The sequence below is a fragment of the Tupaia chinensis genome, unplaced genomic scaffold, assembly GCF_000334495.1.
Source record: "Tupaia chinensis unplaced genomic scaffold, TupChi_1.0 Scaffold000279_1, whole genome shotgun sequence".
Taxonomy (NCBI): domain Eukaryota; kingdom Metazoa; phylum Chordata; class Mammalia; order Scandentia; family Tupaiidae; genus Tupaia; species Tupaia belangeri.
In genome coordinates this window covers 1,250,120-1,269,274 of record NW_006159762.1, presented here as the reverse complement: position 1 = coordinate 1,269,274, position 19,155 = coordinate 1,250,120, and the positions used below count along the sequence as shown (strand labels likewise).

Sequence of the window (19,155 nt, the reverse complement as noted above, 5' to 3'; positions counted from 1 at the left end):
TTCTTTCCTGGTTATCTTTTCCCGCAGGTCCTGGACCCAGAGAAGCAAGCAGACATGCTGGATTCTCTGAGGATCTACCTGCTGCAATACGCCACATTGCTGGTGGAGCACGCCCCCCACCACATCCATGACAACAACAAGAATCGCAACAGCAAGCTGCGCCGCCTGATGACCTTTGCATGGCCCTGCCTGCTCTCCAAGGCTTGTGTAGATCCAGCTTGCAAATACAGTGGACACTTACTCCTGGCACACATCATTGCCAAATTTGCAATACATAAGAAAATTGTCCTTCAGGTATTTTGCAAGGTTCCTTTTTGTCTACCTAACATTCCCATGTATTCCCACATGTGCATAACCTTACTTCCTCATACAATCTTAGCTTCTCCCTTCCTGTTGTTTTATCCAATACCATTTAAAAACACTCATCTCTGCCATCTTATAAAAACTATGAAAAATCAGATGTTATGTGATTATACTTATGAGGCACTTAGAAGAGTCAGAATAGACTAGAGGTTACCAAGAGCTGCATAGGGAAGGAACCAGGGACTTAGTTTTTATGGTAACAGAGTTTCAGTATGAAAGGATGCAAGGTTCTCAAGTTAGTAGCAATGGTTGTACAACAGATGAATGTAGTTGATATCTCTGAACTGTACACTGGAACATGGTGAAGATGCAACATTTTATATCTCATGTATTTTACCCTAATAAGAGAAAATTGGTCCTTAACCTCCTACAATTACTTGTTTTATTTCCTCTCCATTTATTGGGTAGTCATGATGCATTTTTCTATGTGTTTCCTTGCAAAAATGCATCATGACTTTTCCGATGACCCAACGCTATTCTGCTATCTCATTTCTTGACTGCCTTGTTTTATAAACAAAGTGTATTGCCCCTTTCACCTCAAGCTTCTCTAACCATTGTATTCTGGCTTCCAATTCTGATATTGTCCTAAATCAGATGTCCTTGTCAGAGGTCCCAGCCCACCTACTAGTCCTTTTAGTCAAAAGTAGTAGGTAATTCTGAATCTATGTTTTATGATTCCTCTATTCTGCTGATGGTTTGGAGAACTTTCTTAAGTTTCTCGGCTGTTGATGTTGGGTAACTGAGTTTAAATTTTGTTTCCTTTGCTCACAATTTCAGTGCCCCTATGTAAGTTCGTGTTTCTGTGTGAAAATTAAATGTAATACACTTGAGTGTCCAGTCTGTTAGGTTAAGCATTTGATAAGTTTTAGCTCTTATCCCCTTTTGTGAGGCCACCTTTGTTGGTTTTCTTCTGACTACTTACTCCGTGTGAATTAGTGGGGTGTAAAATTCCATGCTCTCATGAAGCCAGATATCATCTCCCAGAAGCACTGGAAATACTACTATAAGCTCAGTGATTGGCACTGCTTTCCCAGTTTGTCCCCGGGAGAAACCCAAAGACCATTTCTGAAGCCCTGTGTACCTCCTAGTACCAAGGCAGTACCCAACATTCTTCCTGTCCCTCCTACCCTCACTACCAATCTGGTCTTCTTCGTCTTCTCATGACCTTACGTCAGGCCTTCACCTCTGACTTGAACTACTGTAGTTGCCACACATCAGTACGTCTAGTACTGTCTCCTTCACTCCATTTTCATACTGTAGCCAGGATGAAATGATCTCTGTGCCTCAACTGGCTGTCACTTAGGCTTAGATGTGAGATTCCTCTGAGGACCTAGGTCTTACTTTGTGTACCCCAGCCTAGCCCAGCACAGCACACAATAGGTGCTCAATAAGTATAATGAATGTACCCATTGATCAAAACTTAATGAGAGGGAAGACAACTAAGTTGTTTCCCAATAAATTCTTAAGGAATTTTTAAAAAATCATTTGCAAGGGACCAACAGATGGCGTAATGGCTATATCGCTAGACTCCCATGTAGTTAACTGTGGTTCGAGTCCCAGACCCAGTGGCTTAAACTCACACTGGGCGTGTGCGTGTGCATGCCCAGGATCTCGAGAATGGAGGAGAAGGGATTGCAGTGTGGCCATCCCCCTTGAAGGGTGATTTCTCTCTTTATGTCTCTCTGTCTCTCTCTTTCTGGCAAGCACACACACCCTATAGCAAAAACATCTAAAAAAAAAATCATTTGCAAAAATATTAGGCCTTAGGACCAGCAGTTAGCGTAATGGCTACATCGCTGGACTCCCACGTAGTCGACCGCGGTTCGCGTCCCGGACCTGGTGGCTTAAAACTCACGCCGGGCATGTGTGCGTGCGTGCCCAAGATCCTGAGAGGAGAATGGAGGAGAAGGGATTGCGGCGTGGCCGTCCCCCCTGGGGGGTGATTTCTCGCTTTCTGTCTCTCTGTCTCTCTCTGTCTGTCTGGCGAGCACACACGTCCTATAGCAAAAACCTCTCCAAAAAAAAATTAGGCTTTGCTCCTAAGTGATTGTTTGTATCTTGTTTTTTAAAACATTCCACCATATATAAGAATTTCCTTCCTGTTTTAGGTTTTTCATAGTCTCCTCAAGGCTCACGCAATGGAAGCTCGAGCAATTGTCAGACAAGCAATGGCCATTTTGACTCCTGCAGTGCCTGCCAGGATGGAAGATGGGCACCAGATGCTGACTCACTGGACCAGGAAGATCATTGTAGAAGAGGGACACACAGTCCCTCAGCTGGTTCATATTTTGCATTTGATAGTACAGCATTTTAAGGTATATAGAAAGTATTGGAGATAGAGACACAATGCATTTTTAGGCCTTTATTTTGAACTTTTGCCTGTCTTTTCCTACAATAATAAGGTAGTCATTTATCTATTAGCACAGCTAGTTATAATTCATTGATTAGTTGTGTGAATGGTTTTATCAGCATGGAAGCTGCTGTATCGTAGAGAGTATGTCCCTGGTATGTGCATCTTTCTAAGACTACATTGTTATTGTAAGTGCTTCATTAACCCTGAAGGCAGGTAAGCATTAGGTCAAGGTAGGAGGTAGTGGTCTTTTACTCTAGGTGTTGGTAACATGGCTTGGAAAGTTACTCAGGTTGCTAGCATCTTCATCTTTATAGCCAAATCACCCACTCGGGGGTTATTTCTGTGTAAATATTTATAGATTTGGGGTAAAAGCGAAAGGACTGAATCAAAAGCTGGTTCTTTTTCAGTTAGCTCTGTATGTCATGAACTTTCATGATGTTAAGTCCGAAGTTTGATATGTATCCTAGACTTGCCTTCCTACCCAAAGAGAAATCAGTTTTCCAGCATTTTAAGGATGATTCTAAAAGGTTAAAATATACTATTAGGGCTCAGTGAGGTGAGAGTGATAAACAACATACACGAGGTAGCGAGGGTCTCCTTGATCAAGTTATTCAGAATTCTTGAGCACGAGGGTTGTGTGTGAGTGGTGAGGCTCAGATGGGTCTAGAGTGTGCACGTATATGTGTTTGTGTGTTTGTTCTGGGGCCAAGGTCCAGCATCCCTGATATGACGCTGGCCCCCTGCCCACAGGTGTATTACCCAGTGCGGCACCACTTGGTCCAGCACATGGTGAGTGCCATGCAGCGGCTGGGCTTCACACCCAGTGTCACCATCGAGCAGAGGAGGCTGGCTGTGGACCTGTCTGAAGTCGTCATCAAGTGGGAGTTACAGAGGATCAAGGACCAGCAGGTAGGAATGTCAGCCCTTAGTGTAGTTCCTGACTTAGATTCCTTGTACTCCTCTCTAGGAATCAGTCAGTAAAGTCAAATATGTGTATGTGTGTGTTTGTGTGTGTGTTTTTAAGCCGGATTCAGATATGGACCCAAATTCCAGTGGAGAAGGAGTGAATTCTGTCTCATCCTCCATTAAAAGAGGCCTATCAGTGGATTCTGCCCAGGAAGTGAAACGCTTTAGGACAGCCACTGGAGCTATCAGTGCAGTAAGATCGTATGCTTTCTTTATGGGTACCGTGCTTCTTCATGGGAACTTGTTCACTCATTCAGCACATTTTGAATGTGGGCTCATGATGAGCTGCAGCTGGGAACAGGTGTGCTCAACAGCTAGGAACTCCATGGTGTAACACTTGAAGTGTTTCTCAAGTTATCCAGCACATTTTTCTTTGACCTCGCTCAGTACCATTAGAGTTACGTCGATAATGATTAATTACTTGCATATCCAGAGAATTGAGAACATGTGTCTATGTTGCAATCAATTTATGAAAAGGAGTGTGTCCTCCCGTTTGGAGGATAGCCCACTAAGGGGGTCCTAGGCTCTTGCTTTCTGCCCCAGGTAGCAGGGGTGGCCCTGGAAATCAGCTCATAGGCCATGTGCACTTAGTTGTCCATTATGTAGTGAAGTGAAAGTCCTGTCGGTCCTGTTACAAGTACTCCCCTCTTCCCCATCCCTACCGGCACCAGCATGTTCCAAGCCTCTGTCACATCTCACCCAAGGTGAGAGTTACTGAAACTGCCTCCCAGTTCCTCTTGCTGCTGCTTCCACTTTTATCCCCCTTTAATACATTTTTCATAGAGCAGTCAGAGTACCAGAAAGCTTTCTTTGCAAAATGTGGTCGAAGCTGGGTGAAAGGTATGTCAGAATTCTCTACGCTGTTTTTGTAATTTCTCATGAATCTGATAATTGTTTCAGAGTTAAAAAGTTGTAAAAAAAATGAAGTTAGACTTATTTCTCGCGTATACTGTACCCCTATGCTGGCCTCCGGGGCCCAGGTGACCTGGCCCAGCTCATAGCTTTTGTCCCCTAGCATCTTCTCATGATGCTCTGCTATACAGACCTTTTCTCTGTTCTGCAGACACTCCCAGTTCTTTGCTCACTTGGGTCATACCACTGGCTCTTTTCACAGAGCCATTTCTTCTCATTTTGAATAGCTCCCTCGCCGCCATACTTCCCTTCCTGGGACATGCTCCCTTTTGTTTTCCAGCACTTTATCACTTCCTCCTGGGAGCAGGGCCCACATCTTTCTGGTGCTCTGAACACCCAGAACAATGTCTATCTCCAGGAGGTACCACATATGTCAGCTGGCTGAGCAAGACAGCACCCTGTGTTGGAAAGTCTTGTGACGATTCTATTCTTACATTAAGGGACCATCCATTTCTAGGTGTTTGGAAGGAGCCAGTCGCTGCCTGGAGCTGACTCTCTTCTTGCCAAGCCTATTGATAAGCAGCACACCGATACAGTGGTCAACTTTCTCATCCGAGTGGCCTGTCAGGTACGGGACTCCAAATGTCTTATGATAGGATTCTGCAGGGCCAAGACTACTTAGTAATAATCAGGACATATCTGCTACAATTTAGTCAAAAAAGAAATAGACAAAGCAAGCTCTAAGAGATGGGTCTGTCATTTTTATACCAAATTCCACTGATTTTGTAGCAGCTTAATATTTCTGAAATATGCCTGTGTCTTATAGTTGATATGGTTTATTTATAAAAAAAATTCTTTCAGTGCTAATGCAATAATGATTTGTATTATAACTAATGTCATCTAGCATTGGTGAAATGTGGTCAGTCAGTGATCTTGGGCTAATTATTGAACTTCCATATTTTCTTTTCCATATCTTTAAAGTAAAATAGTTTATGGGTCATGTAGGTACTGTGATGATCTAGCTTATATAAAATATGGACATTTAGTAATTCTTTTTGTTTAAGTTATTGCGATAGGCCATGTGCTCACTGGCAAGACAGAGAGACAGTGAGATAAAGTAAGAGATCAACCCCCAGGGGCGATGGCCATGCCACAATCCATTCTCCATTCTGCTCCTGGTATTTGGGGCATTCACAGTGACCACTGTGATTTTTCCAGCCACCAGATCTGAGACTTAAACTGTGGTCAGCCATGTGGGAGTCTAGTACTTTAACTGCCACACCCCGACATTTAGTCATTCAAAAGCATGTATCATTTTGGTTTACTTATTATTCATATCAATATATATTTTCATTGTGCTGTTGGGAATACATTTCTAACACTTTGTTTTATATTCTAAAAAAAATCATTGTAAATGGGACCAGCGGGCGTCAAGTCCTGGACCTGGCAGCTTGAAAATTACTGTAAGAATAAGTGCATGCATGCCCAAAAATGCCAAGAAGAGAATGGAGGAGAAGGGATTGCAGCCTGACCATCCCTCTGGGGGGTGATTACTTATTTTTGCACCACTTTCTGTCTCTGTATCTTTGGTGAGGTTTTTAATCCCCCCCCCCGTGGCAAAAAAATAAAAACAAACAAACAAGCAAACAAAAACATTGTAAGTAAAGATTTTCTGTCTCTTATGTGTTTTGTTTTTGTTTTTGGTTTTGGTTTTTTTGAGAGATTTTTTTCTATAAGGCACTCACTAGAGAAACAGAGAAATGGAGCGAGAGAAAGTGAGAAATCACCCCCACACCCCAGGGGAGATGGCCATGCCACAGTCCCTTCTTCATTCCCTGCTCAGGTTTCTGGGCATGCAGGTACACATGACTGACATGAGTTTCAAGCTGCTGTGTCCAGGACTCGAACAGAGTTGACCATGTGAGAGGCTAGCACCTTAACCACTATGCCACCTACTGGTCCCAGTCTCTAATGTTTTAAAATTTGGAAATAATCAGTTATTATAACTGTTAAACAAGTTGCCTATGTTACAGCACTATTGAGGACTTACAAGTACTGAAAAGAATCTACTTAACTGACCAGTCAATAAATAATTCCTTGTGCCCCTGCCATGTGCGAGGCACTGCATCGAGAGGGCCAGTGGAAAGGAGCAGGGCCCCACCCACGGCCACACCTGAGAATAAATTACCACAGACACATACTGCAGAGCGGAGGGGCTGTGGGGGAATGAGCCAGGCAGGCTGGGAGGGGAGGTATCTGGCTGCAGTGTGGTCAGGCAAATGAGGAGGTGGCTGTGAGGGGAAAAAGAAAGCTGGGATATAAAGGTGTGGGACACATTGAGAATCCAGTTGCTAGGATGACTGCACATACAAATGCAGTAAAATGCCAGCTTTAATGTGAATAAATATCTAGGTTAACGACAACACCAACACTGCTGGGTCTCCTGGGGAGGTGCTCTCTCGCCGTTGTGTCAATCTTCTGAAGACTGCTCTACGACCGGATATGTGGTCCAAGTCCGAGCTAAAACTGCAGTGGTTCGACAAGCTGCTGATGACTGTGGTAGGTGCACATGTCTGTCGGGCCAGGCTGGGAGCCTCTGAAGCCATGTGAAATTTTGTTACCTGGACATAAGGCTGGCATTTGTGGGTCCCTTTTGGACCTGACTCTGACACCCCAAATCTCCTACCCTTGACCAGTCATGGTTTTTTCCATGTTTCTCTGCTACCTGCTGATAAGGAGGAGGCAGTTTGACTTATAGAAAATGATTTTAAAACTTAAGCTATTATCTAACCCCAGCCCCAAATACTCTTATGAATGTTTAAGACCTAATAACAGTTCTCTTGCATTATATGGACTTATTTCCTAAACTGGAGTTTCAAGGTTGCCAAAAAATTAATTATCGAGCACTATATTGTCCTCATCAGGGCTTGGTCAGGTAATAAAGAGATAGCCCCAAATGCTGAAAATTTAGGTGTTACTGTTTTTGTACACCATTTCCCTTTAATTTTCTAGTGGTAGCAGAAACTATTCTCTTGCCTTATCTGGGTTCAGTTTGTCTAGTTGCTTGAAAAATTGGAAAGTCTTCACTATCAGGATTATAAAACCTCTTAGACGCGTTTATCATTTCACACTGCGGTGAATAACATCATTCCTTAAATGTCCTTGAAAGTTCACGAAGTGCAGTTCTGTGCTAGGAAATGATGTGATGAACAGCTCGGAAGGCTGCAGCAAGTACTTTGATTCTAGCTTGATGCACTAACTTTTCTGGTTGCCTGTAAATGTCATCTTTTTTTTCTTTGAAAGGGTGAATTACTTTCTTATCAAATGCAACCATAGTTGAAAGTTTAACCAGAACTGGACAGTCTCTGTCGCCGAAAGGGCTAGCATTTCATAAAACAATGTGCCATGCTAACAGGGGCTTTCCACCTCTATTCTTATGACTCTTAGCAAGTGAGAGATCTTACCTCACCGCCTAGTGCATGCCCACAAGTAGAGAAGACATGCAGTCTATAAACCATACAGACAAACGTTTCATGACATAATGCTTCTCTATTTTCTGCTTTTTTCAGTTTTGTTTCTTTCTTGCGTGTGTGTGGTATTTGTTTACACAGGATCTCACTGTTATAATCCTCCTGCCTCAGCCTCCTGAATTGCTGGGACTATAGGTGTGCACCACCATGCCGCGTTGCTTTTAGGATGGGCTCAGAACCAAGCGCAGGCCTCCCATGGGCCCCTGCCTGCCAAGCAGCAGCATTGGTGTGTGCTACTGTGGCTGGGCCCTTTTTATTAAGGCTGACATCATCTGTTAAATTTATTTCACTATATATAGTTTCAAAGATACCTCTTTGAAGAAAATATCTTTTCAAAGGATATTTATATTTTAACTAAAAACAAGGGCTGAGAATAGCAGAATTCACTATAGTGACTTTTCGGTCCAAATATTTGTGATTTTTAAAAATATTTATATTTACTATTGAATATTAATATTTCAATAAGCTTTTAAAGAGAGGCATTCTTTCAAAACCCTGTTTATAAAAAAAATGGTGGTCATGTGTTTCTATTTATATGAATGTTCCTTCTGTAGTGGTTTTTAAATTTAGTTTCCAAATTCTAATTACATATAGTATTAGGTTTTGTTTGTTTCATGTTTCTTCTAATTTACCAAACTAGGGTATATATTTTAAAGGCAAGTGGTCTGTGTTCTCCATTCCAGGAGCAGCCGAATCAAGTTAACTATGGAAATATTTGCACAGGATTGGAAGTGCTGAGTTTCTTGCTCACCGTTCTCCAGTCTCCAGCCATCCTCAGTAGCTTCAAACCCCTGCAGCGTGGAATTGCTGCCTGTATGACGTGTGGAAACACCAAAGTTTTACGAGCTGTCCACAGCCTTCTCTCACGCTTGATGAGTATTTTCCCAACAGAACCAAGTATGTTACCTTTTCCATTAGTGCCTTTCTTTCAGACAGGACAGGTGGGCACAAAGCTTGTTATTTAAGAGTGCTTATCCTCAGTGCCCAAGTTACTATATTAAGCATTTTGATATCCCACTTGACTTTATGCTCTCAACTTTTCTTTTTATTAGAGAGATAATTTTTGCTATAGAGCACATGTGCTTGCCGGAGAGATAGAGGCAGAAAGCAAGAAATCACCCCCAAGGGGGCATGGCCACACCACAATTCCTTCTCCTCCATTATTCTCTCTGCTCTCAGGATTTTGGGGACCCATGCACACATGCCTAGCATGAGGTTTAAACCACCCGGTCAGGAACTCGAACTGCAGTTGACTACATGGGAGTCCAGTGACATAATCGTTGTGCTATCTGCTGATCCCTCAACTTTTCTTAGAAAAAAAAAAAGGCATTAAAAACTTACTAAGGGTAGCAGTCATTACGTTGTTTTTTTGTGTTTAGAAATTGAGTTTTTCATCAGCTGAACATTAACTATAAAAGGAAAGTTAGGTGAAAGTATCGTATTAAATGTCAAACTGGCCATATCAAATTTGGTGTCCTGTAAATAAGCATATTTAGAGCACATTCCAATAAAACTTAGTGAAATAAAGGATTACCGCTTAGCTGCATAAGAAGGGAACCAACCCAGGGATGAGACCTATACAATTCTACACAATGGTCTAGAATACCCCTGCCAGTTCCTACAGATACCAGTACAACCCGTGCTTAGTGACAGGGTGGGATGGGCCGATACCCCCAGCTACAGCATCCAGGTTCCCAACTTGTATTTCAGGCACTTCCAGCGTGGCCTCTAAGTATGAAGAGCTAGAGTGTCTCTATGCGGCTGTGGGGAAGGTCATCTATGAAGGCCTCACCAACTATGAGAAGGCCACCAACGCAAATCCCTCCCAACTCTTTGGTAAGTATGTCTTGGTATTCCCAACAGTGGAGCAATTTGGTGTCGGTCCCTGCTCACTGGATATGTATTTATTCGGAGATAGGCTTAGGCTGTGGAGGAGCTTTGAGATGATGTGTTTTTCATATGACTGTGTACTGCCTGGTGTCTATAAGGTCACTGACCCCTCAGTCTTTGAGATGAATGACCCCTACCCTGCCTAGGTGTTCTCACCTCTGCCTGTCATGTGGGCTCTGGTTGTGAGAGAAATTACCCATGGCCTGTGGGTCCTGCTGACCCAGTGTCAACACTGAACACACAGATGATGGTAAAGCTGTTTGCAGATGAGTAGTGTTACTGCCTGTCACAGGGTGTCCTCCTGCCAGTGAGCTCTTCACAAGACAAGAACTTGTGTCTGGTGAGACTCTGGCTCACTAGGCTTTGCTTTCTTAGTCCATAACTTAAATATCTAGATACTTACTCTGCTTTTTGTCAGCTATGTATTTGATTAGGATTAGACATGGAGTTAACATACTAAAATTTGTTTTCCACCTCATTAAATATTCTTTGTATAAAATGTTGAAAATATAGGGACCAGCAGTTAGTGTAATGGCTATGTCGCTGAACTCCCATGTAGCCGACCATGGTTCAAGTCCCAGACCCGGTGGCTTAAACTCACTCTGGGTGCATGTGCGTGTGTGCCCAAGAGCCCAAGAGGAGAATGGAGGAGAAGGGATTGTGGCGTGGCCATCCCCCCTGAGGGGTGATTTCTCGCTTTCTGTCTTTCTGTCTCTCTGTCTTTCTGGAGAGCGCACATGCCCTATAGTAAAAAAAACAAAACAAAACAAAAAACCAAAAAAACCTCTCCAAAAAAAAAAACATGTTGAAAATATAGATGAAAGAAAACTAAAGTCTCCTGTAAGCCTCTATACCTAGTAATAACCGGGCTTAACATTCTGTTACGTATATCATTTCTTTAAACACATGTATACAAATACATAAATAAATAACCTTTATTATTTAAACTCTTGTGCCTAAATTTATAAACAGAATACATCATTTTTGTATACATGTTCTCTTCCTCCTCTTTATCATCATTATCAACATCATAATCATCATAAGCATGGTGAGTTACCCACCATGGAATCAGACTGGCCATATGTTGACTACTGTGCTGAGAAATCTGCCTTTTAACCCCACAAGTAAAAGTATTCAAGTTTTGGATGATGGTACCTGTAATTAACAGATACCCTCTGATTGTTCTGTGATGTAATGGTGAATATGGATTTAAATATTAATATGTCTGATTCTCAATAGAGCAGTCAACATGTGTTCTGTTTCCAAGATAACCATGATGCTTATCAGGATCTAGGATCAAATGACTGTGAAAGTGCCAATTATGAGAGAGAGTTTTTTTCTGCTATTTTTAGTGTTCATGATGTAGTGTTAGTTTTGCTGTTTTTGTTTTTTATTGTTTTTGCTGTAGGGTGCATGTGCTCACTGGAGAGAGAGACTGAGAGAGGAAAAGTGAGAAATCACCCCCAGAGGGGATGACCATACCGCAGTCCTCCATTTCCCTCTTGGAATTTTGGGCATGCAGGCACATGTACCCGACATGATTTTCAAGTCATCCGGTCTGGGACTTGAATAATCATCAGCTATGTGGGAGTCTAGCGTCTTAATCACCATGCCATCTGCTGGCCCTTATTTTTTTTTATCTTTATTGAGCTTTTGCAGTTTTTTAGAATATACAAATTGAATTCTAAGATATTTATTGTGTCCAGATAGGCGAACTTTATAATACTTCAAAATGTAGTATATGCCATATAAATGCTTACAATTTTGACATTTAGTAGTAATCTATGTCAGAATATAATGTTTTAAATGACACTATTTTTTGAGAGAGAGTTTTGCTGTAGGACATGTGCACTTGCTGGAAAGACAGAGACACAAACAGTGAGAAGTCACCTGGGGGGCGTGGGGGTGGGTGGGAGGATGGCCTCCCTGCAATCCTTTCTCCTTCATTATCCACTTAGGATTTTGGGTGTACACGCACATATACTCAGCTTGAGTTTCAAGCCACCAGGTCTGGATTCAAACTGTGGAGTCCAGCGTCTTAATCACTACACCACCTGCTGGCCCCAAATAACATTTTTTTTTTTTTAAGGTAGATATTGCTATAGGGCATGTGTGTTTGATATAGAGAGAGAGACAGAAAACAAGAAATCATCCTCCAGGGAGGTGGCCATGTCACAATCCCTTCTCCTCCATTCTCTTTTTGGGATTTTGATCACACGCACACAAACACCCAGCGTGAGATTTAAGCCACCGGGTCCAAGACTCTGTGATTGACTGTGGGAGTCCAGCGACATAGCCATTATGCCATCTGCTAGTCCCCAAATAACACTTTTTAAACTCAATTATTTGCTGTTACATTTCTCTGAAATAACTGGCAATTTCTGCATTTTAGGGACCCTTATGATCCTCAAGTCTGCCTGCAGCAACAACCCAAGCTACATAGACAGACTGATTTCGGTTTTTATGCGCTCCCTGCAGAAGATGGTCCGAGAGCATTTAAATCCACAGGCAGCTTCAGGAAGCACAGAAGCAAACTCAGGTGACAAACTTGGTTCCCTGTATTTTTCCTTCAGGCTATGTGGACCACCTGAAGGGTGCAGGCTGTGTGGTTAAACCATGAAGTGAGCATGAATTAGCATGAAGCCCTGTTGTTACATGTAGTTCATTGTCATTTACTTTTCAGCAGAGATTTAAAATCAAGACTCATTTTTAAAATTAACCACTTTAAAATCTATGAATGCAAGAATGAAGACATTTTTAAGTGGTTGGACATTACTGTAAAGCATTTACTAAGTGGGAATTGTCCAGCAATTGCTATAGAACAGATTGCTTAACCACAGTGGTTATTTCTTAAGAATTACATCTCAAATTCCAGACATGAACAGTGGGCTGGGTTGACACAGCTGCTAGACGCACCTCAGGACACCAGAGCCATGAGCATGGAGAGGCTGGGATTGCCTGCGCTGGTCCCATTAGCTCCATCCTTCCCCTCCCTCCCTTGTAGGAGGACTCTGATAGGGCTATGCTTGCAAAGTACAGTAATGGGAAGATAATGAGTCGCTTCAAATCCTTAACCTCAGAGCTGTAGGTACTAGAGAACATATTGGGGGGAAAGTGGGAAGAACCCAGTATGCCAATATGCAGTGGCCACCTATTTAAATGTACCTAATGAGATTTATGGGGTATGTCCTCTTTCTTATGAACAGGAACAAGTGAGCTGGTGATGCTTAGCCTGGAGCTGGTAAAGACCCGCCTTGCTGTGATGAGCATGGAGATGAGGAAGAACTTTATTCAGGCTATTCTCACGTCCCTCATTGAAAAATCTCCAGATGCCAAGATCCTGCGGGCTGTGGTTAAAATTGTAGAAGAATGGGTGAAAAACAATTCCCCAATGGCAGCCAACCAGGTGAGCTGCTGTGTTGGGCCATGTAATCTTCCTTTGTGTGTAAAGAAAACTTAAGCATCTTATTCTTGCTCTTCTTTCTGCAACTTTTGGAACAAAAATATTGTTTCTTATGTATTTGTATTCATAGTATCTTTCCTTGAATGGGCTAGATTTTTCTCAGTATGCATAACTTAACTGAAAAAAAAAAATGTTAATTTATTTATTTGTTGTGCTTATCAAGTCTCCAGGTCTGGGACTTGAACTGGAAGTTGGTCATGTGGGAATCCAGCACCTTAATCACCATACCACCTGCTGGCCCTGAACTTAACTGAGTTTAAATAGAAACCTGAGATTAACTGGTTGTGCTTCTTAACATGTATTTAATTCTGTTAAGATGTTAAATGAACCTCAATAATAATAATAATTGATTACTATTTAACTTAATGAGATACTTGCCAACTTGTGATCTATTTTCTAAGTTAGTTCCTTTCTCTTCAAAATGAGTTATACCTTCTAGGAAAATTATATTGGCATCTTATTTTTAAGCATCAGAACATAAATAAAGCCATCTTTGATTTTTCTTACTGTACTTAACAAAATTATAGGAACTTAGAGAATATTAGGAAAAAAGTATTTTCTTAAATAGACGTAAATGATCTTTTCTTTTTACAAAAACAAATTTTGTAACAGACACCTACACTCCGGGAGAAGTCCATTTTGCTTGTGAAAATGATGACCTACATAGAAAAACGTTTTCCAGAAGACCTCGAATTAAATGCCCAATTTTTAGACCTTGTTAATTATGTCTACAGGTAATTATAGCAGTTAATCACATATTGCATATATTGGTTTATAATGTTTTCTCTAACCAACCATCAGAACATGACTTTAATCTTTTTACTTTTATGTTAAATTTAAAATAATTCATTTAAATACTAAGTCACATATATTTTGGGATCATTGATGAACTTTGGCTGAAATGCTACATAAGCCTGCCACGATTAATTACATACTCTTGACTTCATTGTGGCATTTCAGAAACTTGTGTCCCCTGGTTTTCTGGAAGAGTCCACCCAGTTCTTGCCTAGATCTTGCCTCCTGGTATTATTCCTTTGATTCCAGGGATGAGACACTGTCTGGCAGTGAGCTGACTGCAAAACTCGAGCCTGCCTTTCTCTCAGGGCTGCGTTGTGCCCAGCCACTCATCAGGGCAAAGTTTTTCGAGGTTTTTGACAACTCTATGAAACGTCGGGTCTACGAGCGCCTGCTGTATGTGACCTGTTCTCAGAATTGGGAAGCCATGGGGAACCACTTTTGGATCAAGCAGTGCATTGAGGTAGGATAAACTGAGCTCACCATCTGTAGGGAATGAGAGGATGAGAGGAACAGCTATGGGTTTTCTGAGTGGGAACAAAGCCAGAAGTATTGTACACATTAAGATAAATTAGAGGGACCAGCAGTTGGCGTAATGGCTATGTCACTGGACTCCCATGTAGTCGACCATGGTATGAGTCCTGGACCTGGTGGCTTAAACTCATGCCAGGTGCATGTACATGCGTGCCCAAGAACTTAAGAGGAGAATGGAGGAGAAGGGATTGCGGCATGGCCATCCCTCCAGGGGGTGATTTCTCACTTTCCGTCTCTCTGTCTCTCTCTCTCTTTCTGGCAAGCACACACATCCTATAGCAAAAACCTCTCCAAAATAAATAAATAAATAAATTAGAAATTCCCAATAGAAACTACCTTTTAATCTCTAGAAAGAACTAAAGGCTTAAAGTCAAGGGATCATCTAAAGCTCTTTCATGCTGATTTAAAACTCATTATCAGAAAGTTGAATATTTCTTAGTTTGTCAGCAAAAATTTATTTTTCCCCAAATGTAAAAATTGTAAAAATTTTATCTAAATGGCCCTAGAAGATTTAGCCATGCACTATGATTGTCAGGAATCATCATTCTTAAAGTAGAAGATAGAGCGGCCAGACCAGGGCTTCCTGACAACACTGTTGGTTTTGATTCTTAATGTGGACAGTTCAGGATGCCAGCAATACTGGCAAGTTTCACATGGTCAGTATTATAGACATGAAATCCAGACTTCAAGTAGGACTGGCATTCCAGTGGAGGTATGTCAGGTATTCCTTGTCATTTTCAGCATGGTTATTGCGAGACTTCTTGTTGGCAAGTTATTCAATCTAGCTCTTCTTCAGTCTTTGGCTCATTTACCAGTGCTAAGCAAATGATTTTCATCTATTTACCTAGAGTCAACAAAACCAGGTCACAATATTACTTCAAGACAAGTAAAGAAGACAGATGAAATAGAAGGTGGTTAAATTCTCTTGGATCCAGAGGGTGTATCATGCCACAGGATTCTGCTGAGATCTTGTTAGTGTAGTCCCTGTTTGTGCTGAATGGACGTTTTCTTAGTACTGTATGCAGCATGGGCAGAGTTCCCTGTTTTAACATCATTCACTCAAGACCTGTCAGTTGCTGATTAGGAGCCAGGCACTGGGTCAAATGCTAAAAACACAGAGTTGAAAAAGATAATGACTGAGGCAGGAACATGTGAAGTGATTAGTGGAAGGGCATGAGCTAGGATTTCTTAATTCCCTCCCTCCTTTGTTCTCTGTGTATGTGGTCTGTCACTGGGGGTGAGTAGGGGGTTACTGTTTCAAAATCACTTTGGCCACCGTGGTCTCTCACAAGAACAATGGGATGTTTCCTTAGGGTTTACTCATCTCCCCTCCTATCTCCCCTCCACACAGTCCTATGTGGTTGCATAATTGTTTTTCAAGAATAGAGTAGATCACGTCACTCCTTACTATAGTATTTGGCATTAACCTCAGCTCCCAGTTATGATCTTATGGCCCTTGAGTGCCTAGACCCTCGGTTCCCTCTCCAGCTCCCTCCTGTTTGTCTCTCCCTTACTTATCAGTCTTCATCTATGCTGGCCTTTTTTGTTCTTGCCCCCACAGTGGAAGTGGACACCCTTGCTCTGTCAGCCCACCCTCCTCAGCCACATTATCATAATTAGTATGTGCCTGATCTTGTTCTTTTCTCTGACTCTTCAGCTCTAGGATAGCAGGGGACACCATCTCCGTGAAACTAAAAATCAAATTTTCAGGGGGCTCCACAGCACCTAGTGGGTGCTCAGTAAATATGAGTACTTGCAAAAAGATGGTAAGAGTGAGTTGGAGAAGGAGAAATATGAGAAAAGGTTCACTGTTGAGCTCATCAAGGGATATGGAGAATTATCTTAGAAGAATTAAGTACAGATAGGGAGGGATCTGACTATAGAACAGGCAAGGGGTTACAACCTATCACAAAAGGTCTTGTGATTCCCACTGAGGAGCTTACGCTGTCCTCTGAGGCTGCTGAAAGCATTGGAGGGAGGGGAGTAATGAGGTCAGCTGTGAGGAAAGAGATGGATTTAAGAGATTGAGTCTGGAGATGAGTTAGGATGTTCTGTCCAGGTGGGAGGTGGCAGCTGCCTGCGTGTTTGGGAGGTAGACTTGGCAGGATTTGGTGATGAAATACGGGCATGAGAAAGGAACAGTAGATGGGTGAGGCTGAAGTCAGCTGTGATTGGGAGATGCCTCCGAAGCACAGGAGAGGAAGCCCATCTAGTAGAAAAGGGGGAAAGATGCTGAGTCAGAGGTATCTGAGTGAGCTAAGGACAGCTGGAAGAGACCTTCAAACTCCATCTAACCTTAAGAGAAGTACAGACTCAAGTTGTGGGCTTGAGGGATCAGCTGTTGAATACATGTGTACACTTGTTGAGATGACCAGATGGTAACTGCATCCACACACCTTAAATACCATGCAGTGCCTTGGCTTTATCGTCTTTCCCACATCCCTAGCTCCTTCTGGCCGTGTGTGAGAAGAGTACTCCCATCGGTACCAGCTGCCAGGGTGCCATGCTCCCATCCATTACCAATGTCATCAACCTGGCCGACAGCCACGACAGGGCTGCCTTCGCCATGGTCACTCACGTCAAGCAAGAGCCTCGGGAGCGAGAGAACAGTGAATCCAAAGAGGAGGTAAGACTTTGAGTTTCATAGGCAGAATTCCCATGCCTTTTGGATAAATTTTTTATCAGCCTGAAATTTTTGTAGCTCAAGAGCTGTGTATCAAAACCAGTCTCTACCTGAAAGCTCTGAATGTGGCACTTAAGTTCAATTGGATTTTTTTCTTTTAAATTAAGTTGAGAAACTACTTATGTTGCCATTCAGTTTTGAGTCAGATCACTTTATCGTGAGCTAGTACTGCTTAGCACAGAATGTTTTTTACCATTTTGTGATTTTTTTTCTCTCCAAGTGAGAAGGTAGCCCATGCTATATTATAAAATGCTGCTTTGGGAGTCATACTGCCCGTAAAGAAACCATAGCTCTAACTGGTCCCATTAGCAGCCTACTAAGAACCTACCATATTTCCGCCAAGTCCCGGGATGGGCAGTGTAAGGCCAAAGGCCTCTCTAAGACCCTGTCAACCAAGGTTGTTACCTTAGTCTTCATGACTTTTAGTCTTCCTTGAGGGAGTTGCTGACCCAACTCCAGGCAGAGATATTTTTAGGCTGTGTTTCCTCTTGGTTGTTGGCTTTTAGAAGCTCAGCTTGTCTGGGGTGTTGGAATTTAGAAGACAGTCACCCAGTGTTGAGGGCTGGGATACTGTACCTCTTTGCTTTAAAAAGGGTAGTTTGTTGCCTGTCCCATATGTGGGATAGCTACTCACTTTATTAACATGCAATTTTAAGTTGTCTTCACTGTTGCTAAAGGCTAGCTCATTTGGGTCTTTTTTTCTATAAACTGCCTTTCTGAAATAAAGTGAGCTTAAAGGGATACTTCTGCATTTTTTATAAAGAATTATTTATTTTAATTTTAAAATTTATTACTACTATTTTTTTTCATCTGCTATAGGACACATATGTTCACCAGAGGGAGACAGAGAGAGATTTTCTTTGGCTCTTTAACATTTTAGTCTTGCTTGTTTGTTTTGTTTTTTAGGATGTAGAGATAGATATAGAACTAGCTCCTGGAGACCAGACCAGCACGCCCAAAACCAAAGAACTTTCTGAAAAGGACATTGGAAATCAGCTGCATATGCTAACCAACAGACATGATAAATTTCTTGATACTCTCCGTGAAGTGAAGGTCTGTATGCAACTTTTTAAAAGTCATTTCTGACACCAGCAGATGGCATAGTGGTTGCATTGCTGGACTCCCACGTAGTCAACCGCAGCTTGAGTCCCAGACCTGATGTCTTAAAACTCATGCTGGGCGCTTGTGCGTGTGTGCCCAAAATCTCAAGAGGAAAATGGAGGAGAAGGGATTGCGACATGGCCATCCTCCCAGGGGATGATTTCTGGCTTTCTGTCGATCTGTGTCTCTGGTGAGCACACATGCCCTATAGCAAAAATGTCTCTCCGAAAAAAAAAGAAAGTCATTTCAACATAAATTTCATGAGTGCCTGCTCTTTTACTGACAGTGTTTTGGGCACTGGAAATATGGTAGTGGACAAAACAGGCAAAAGTAGCTGATTCTCACAGGGCCTGCATTATTATTTTTTTGATTTAATTTATTATTATTATTATTATTTTCATTTTATGTAGAGCACACACGCTCACTAGAGAGCAACAAAGAGAGCGAGAGAGAAAGAGAGAAAATGAGAAAGCAAGCTGTCGAGTACAGGACTCAAACCACAGAGAGCCATGAAGGAGTCTAGCGCCTTAACCACCACATCACCTGCTGGCCCCCATTTAAAAATTTTTTTAAATTATTTAATTAATTTTATTTATCTTTTTTTTTTTTTTTTTTTTTTTTTTAT

General features: G+C 42.0%; 1 protein-coding gene across 1 annotated transcript in view; it reads left to right on the top strand.

Moving 5' to 3' along the window:
* Positions 1 to 19,155, top strand: part of TRRAP (transformation/transcription domain associated protein) — a gene marked incomplete in the record, with an annotated part of 151,090 nt that overhangs the window by 90,376 nt on the left and 41,559 nt on the right. Inside the window, 14 exon segments of the mRNA XM_014588476.2 lie at positions 28 to 294; positions 2,472 to 2,678; positions 3,467 to 3,625; positions 3,741 to 3,875; positions 5,052 to 5,162; positions 6,947 to 7,093; positions 8,748 to 8,961; positions 9,775 to 9,900; positions 12,347 to 12,493; positions 13,161 to 13,360; positions 14,030 to 14,151; positions 14,462 to 14,675; positions 17,193 to 17,372; positions 18,336 to 18,482. Of these exon segments, the coding sequence (XP_014443962.1) occupies positions 28 to 294; positions 2,472 to 2,678; positions 3,467 to 3,625; positions 3,741 to 3,875; positions 5,052 to 5,162; positions 6,947 to 7,093; positions 8,748 to 8,961; positions 9,775 to 9,900; positions 12,347 to 12,493; positions 13,161 to 13,360; positions 14,030 to 14,151; positions 14,462 to 14,675; positions 17,193 to 17,372; positions 18,336 to 18,482 (2,376 nt within the window).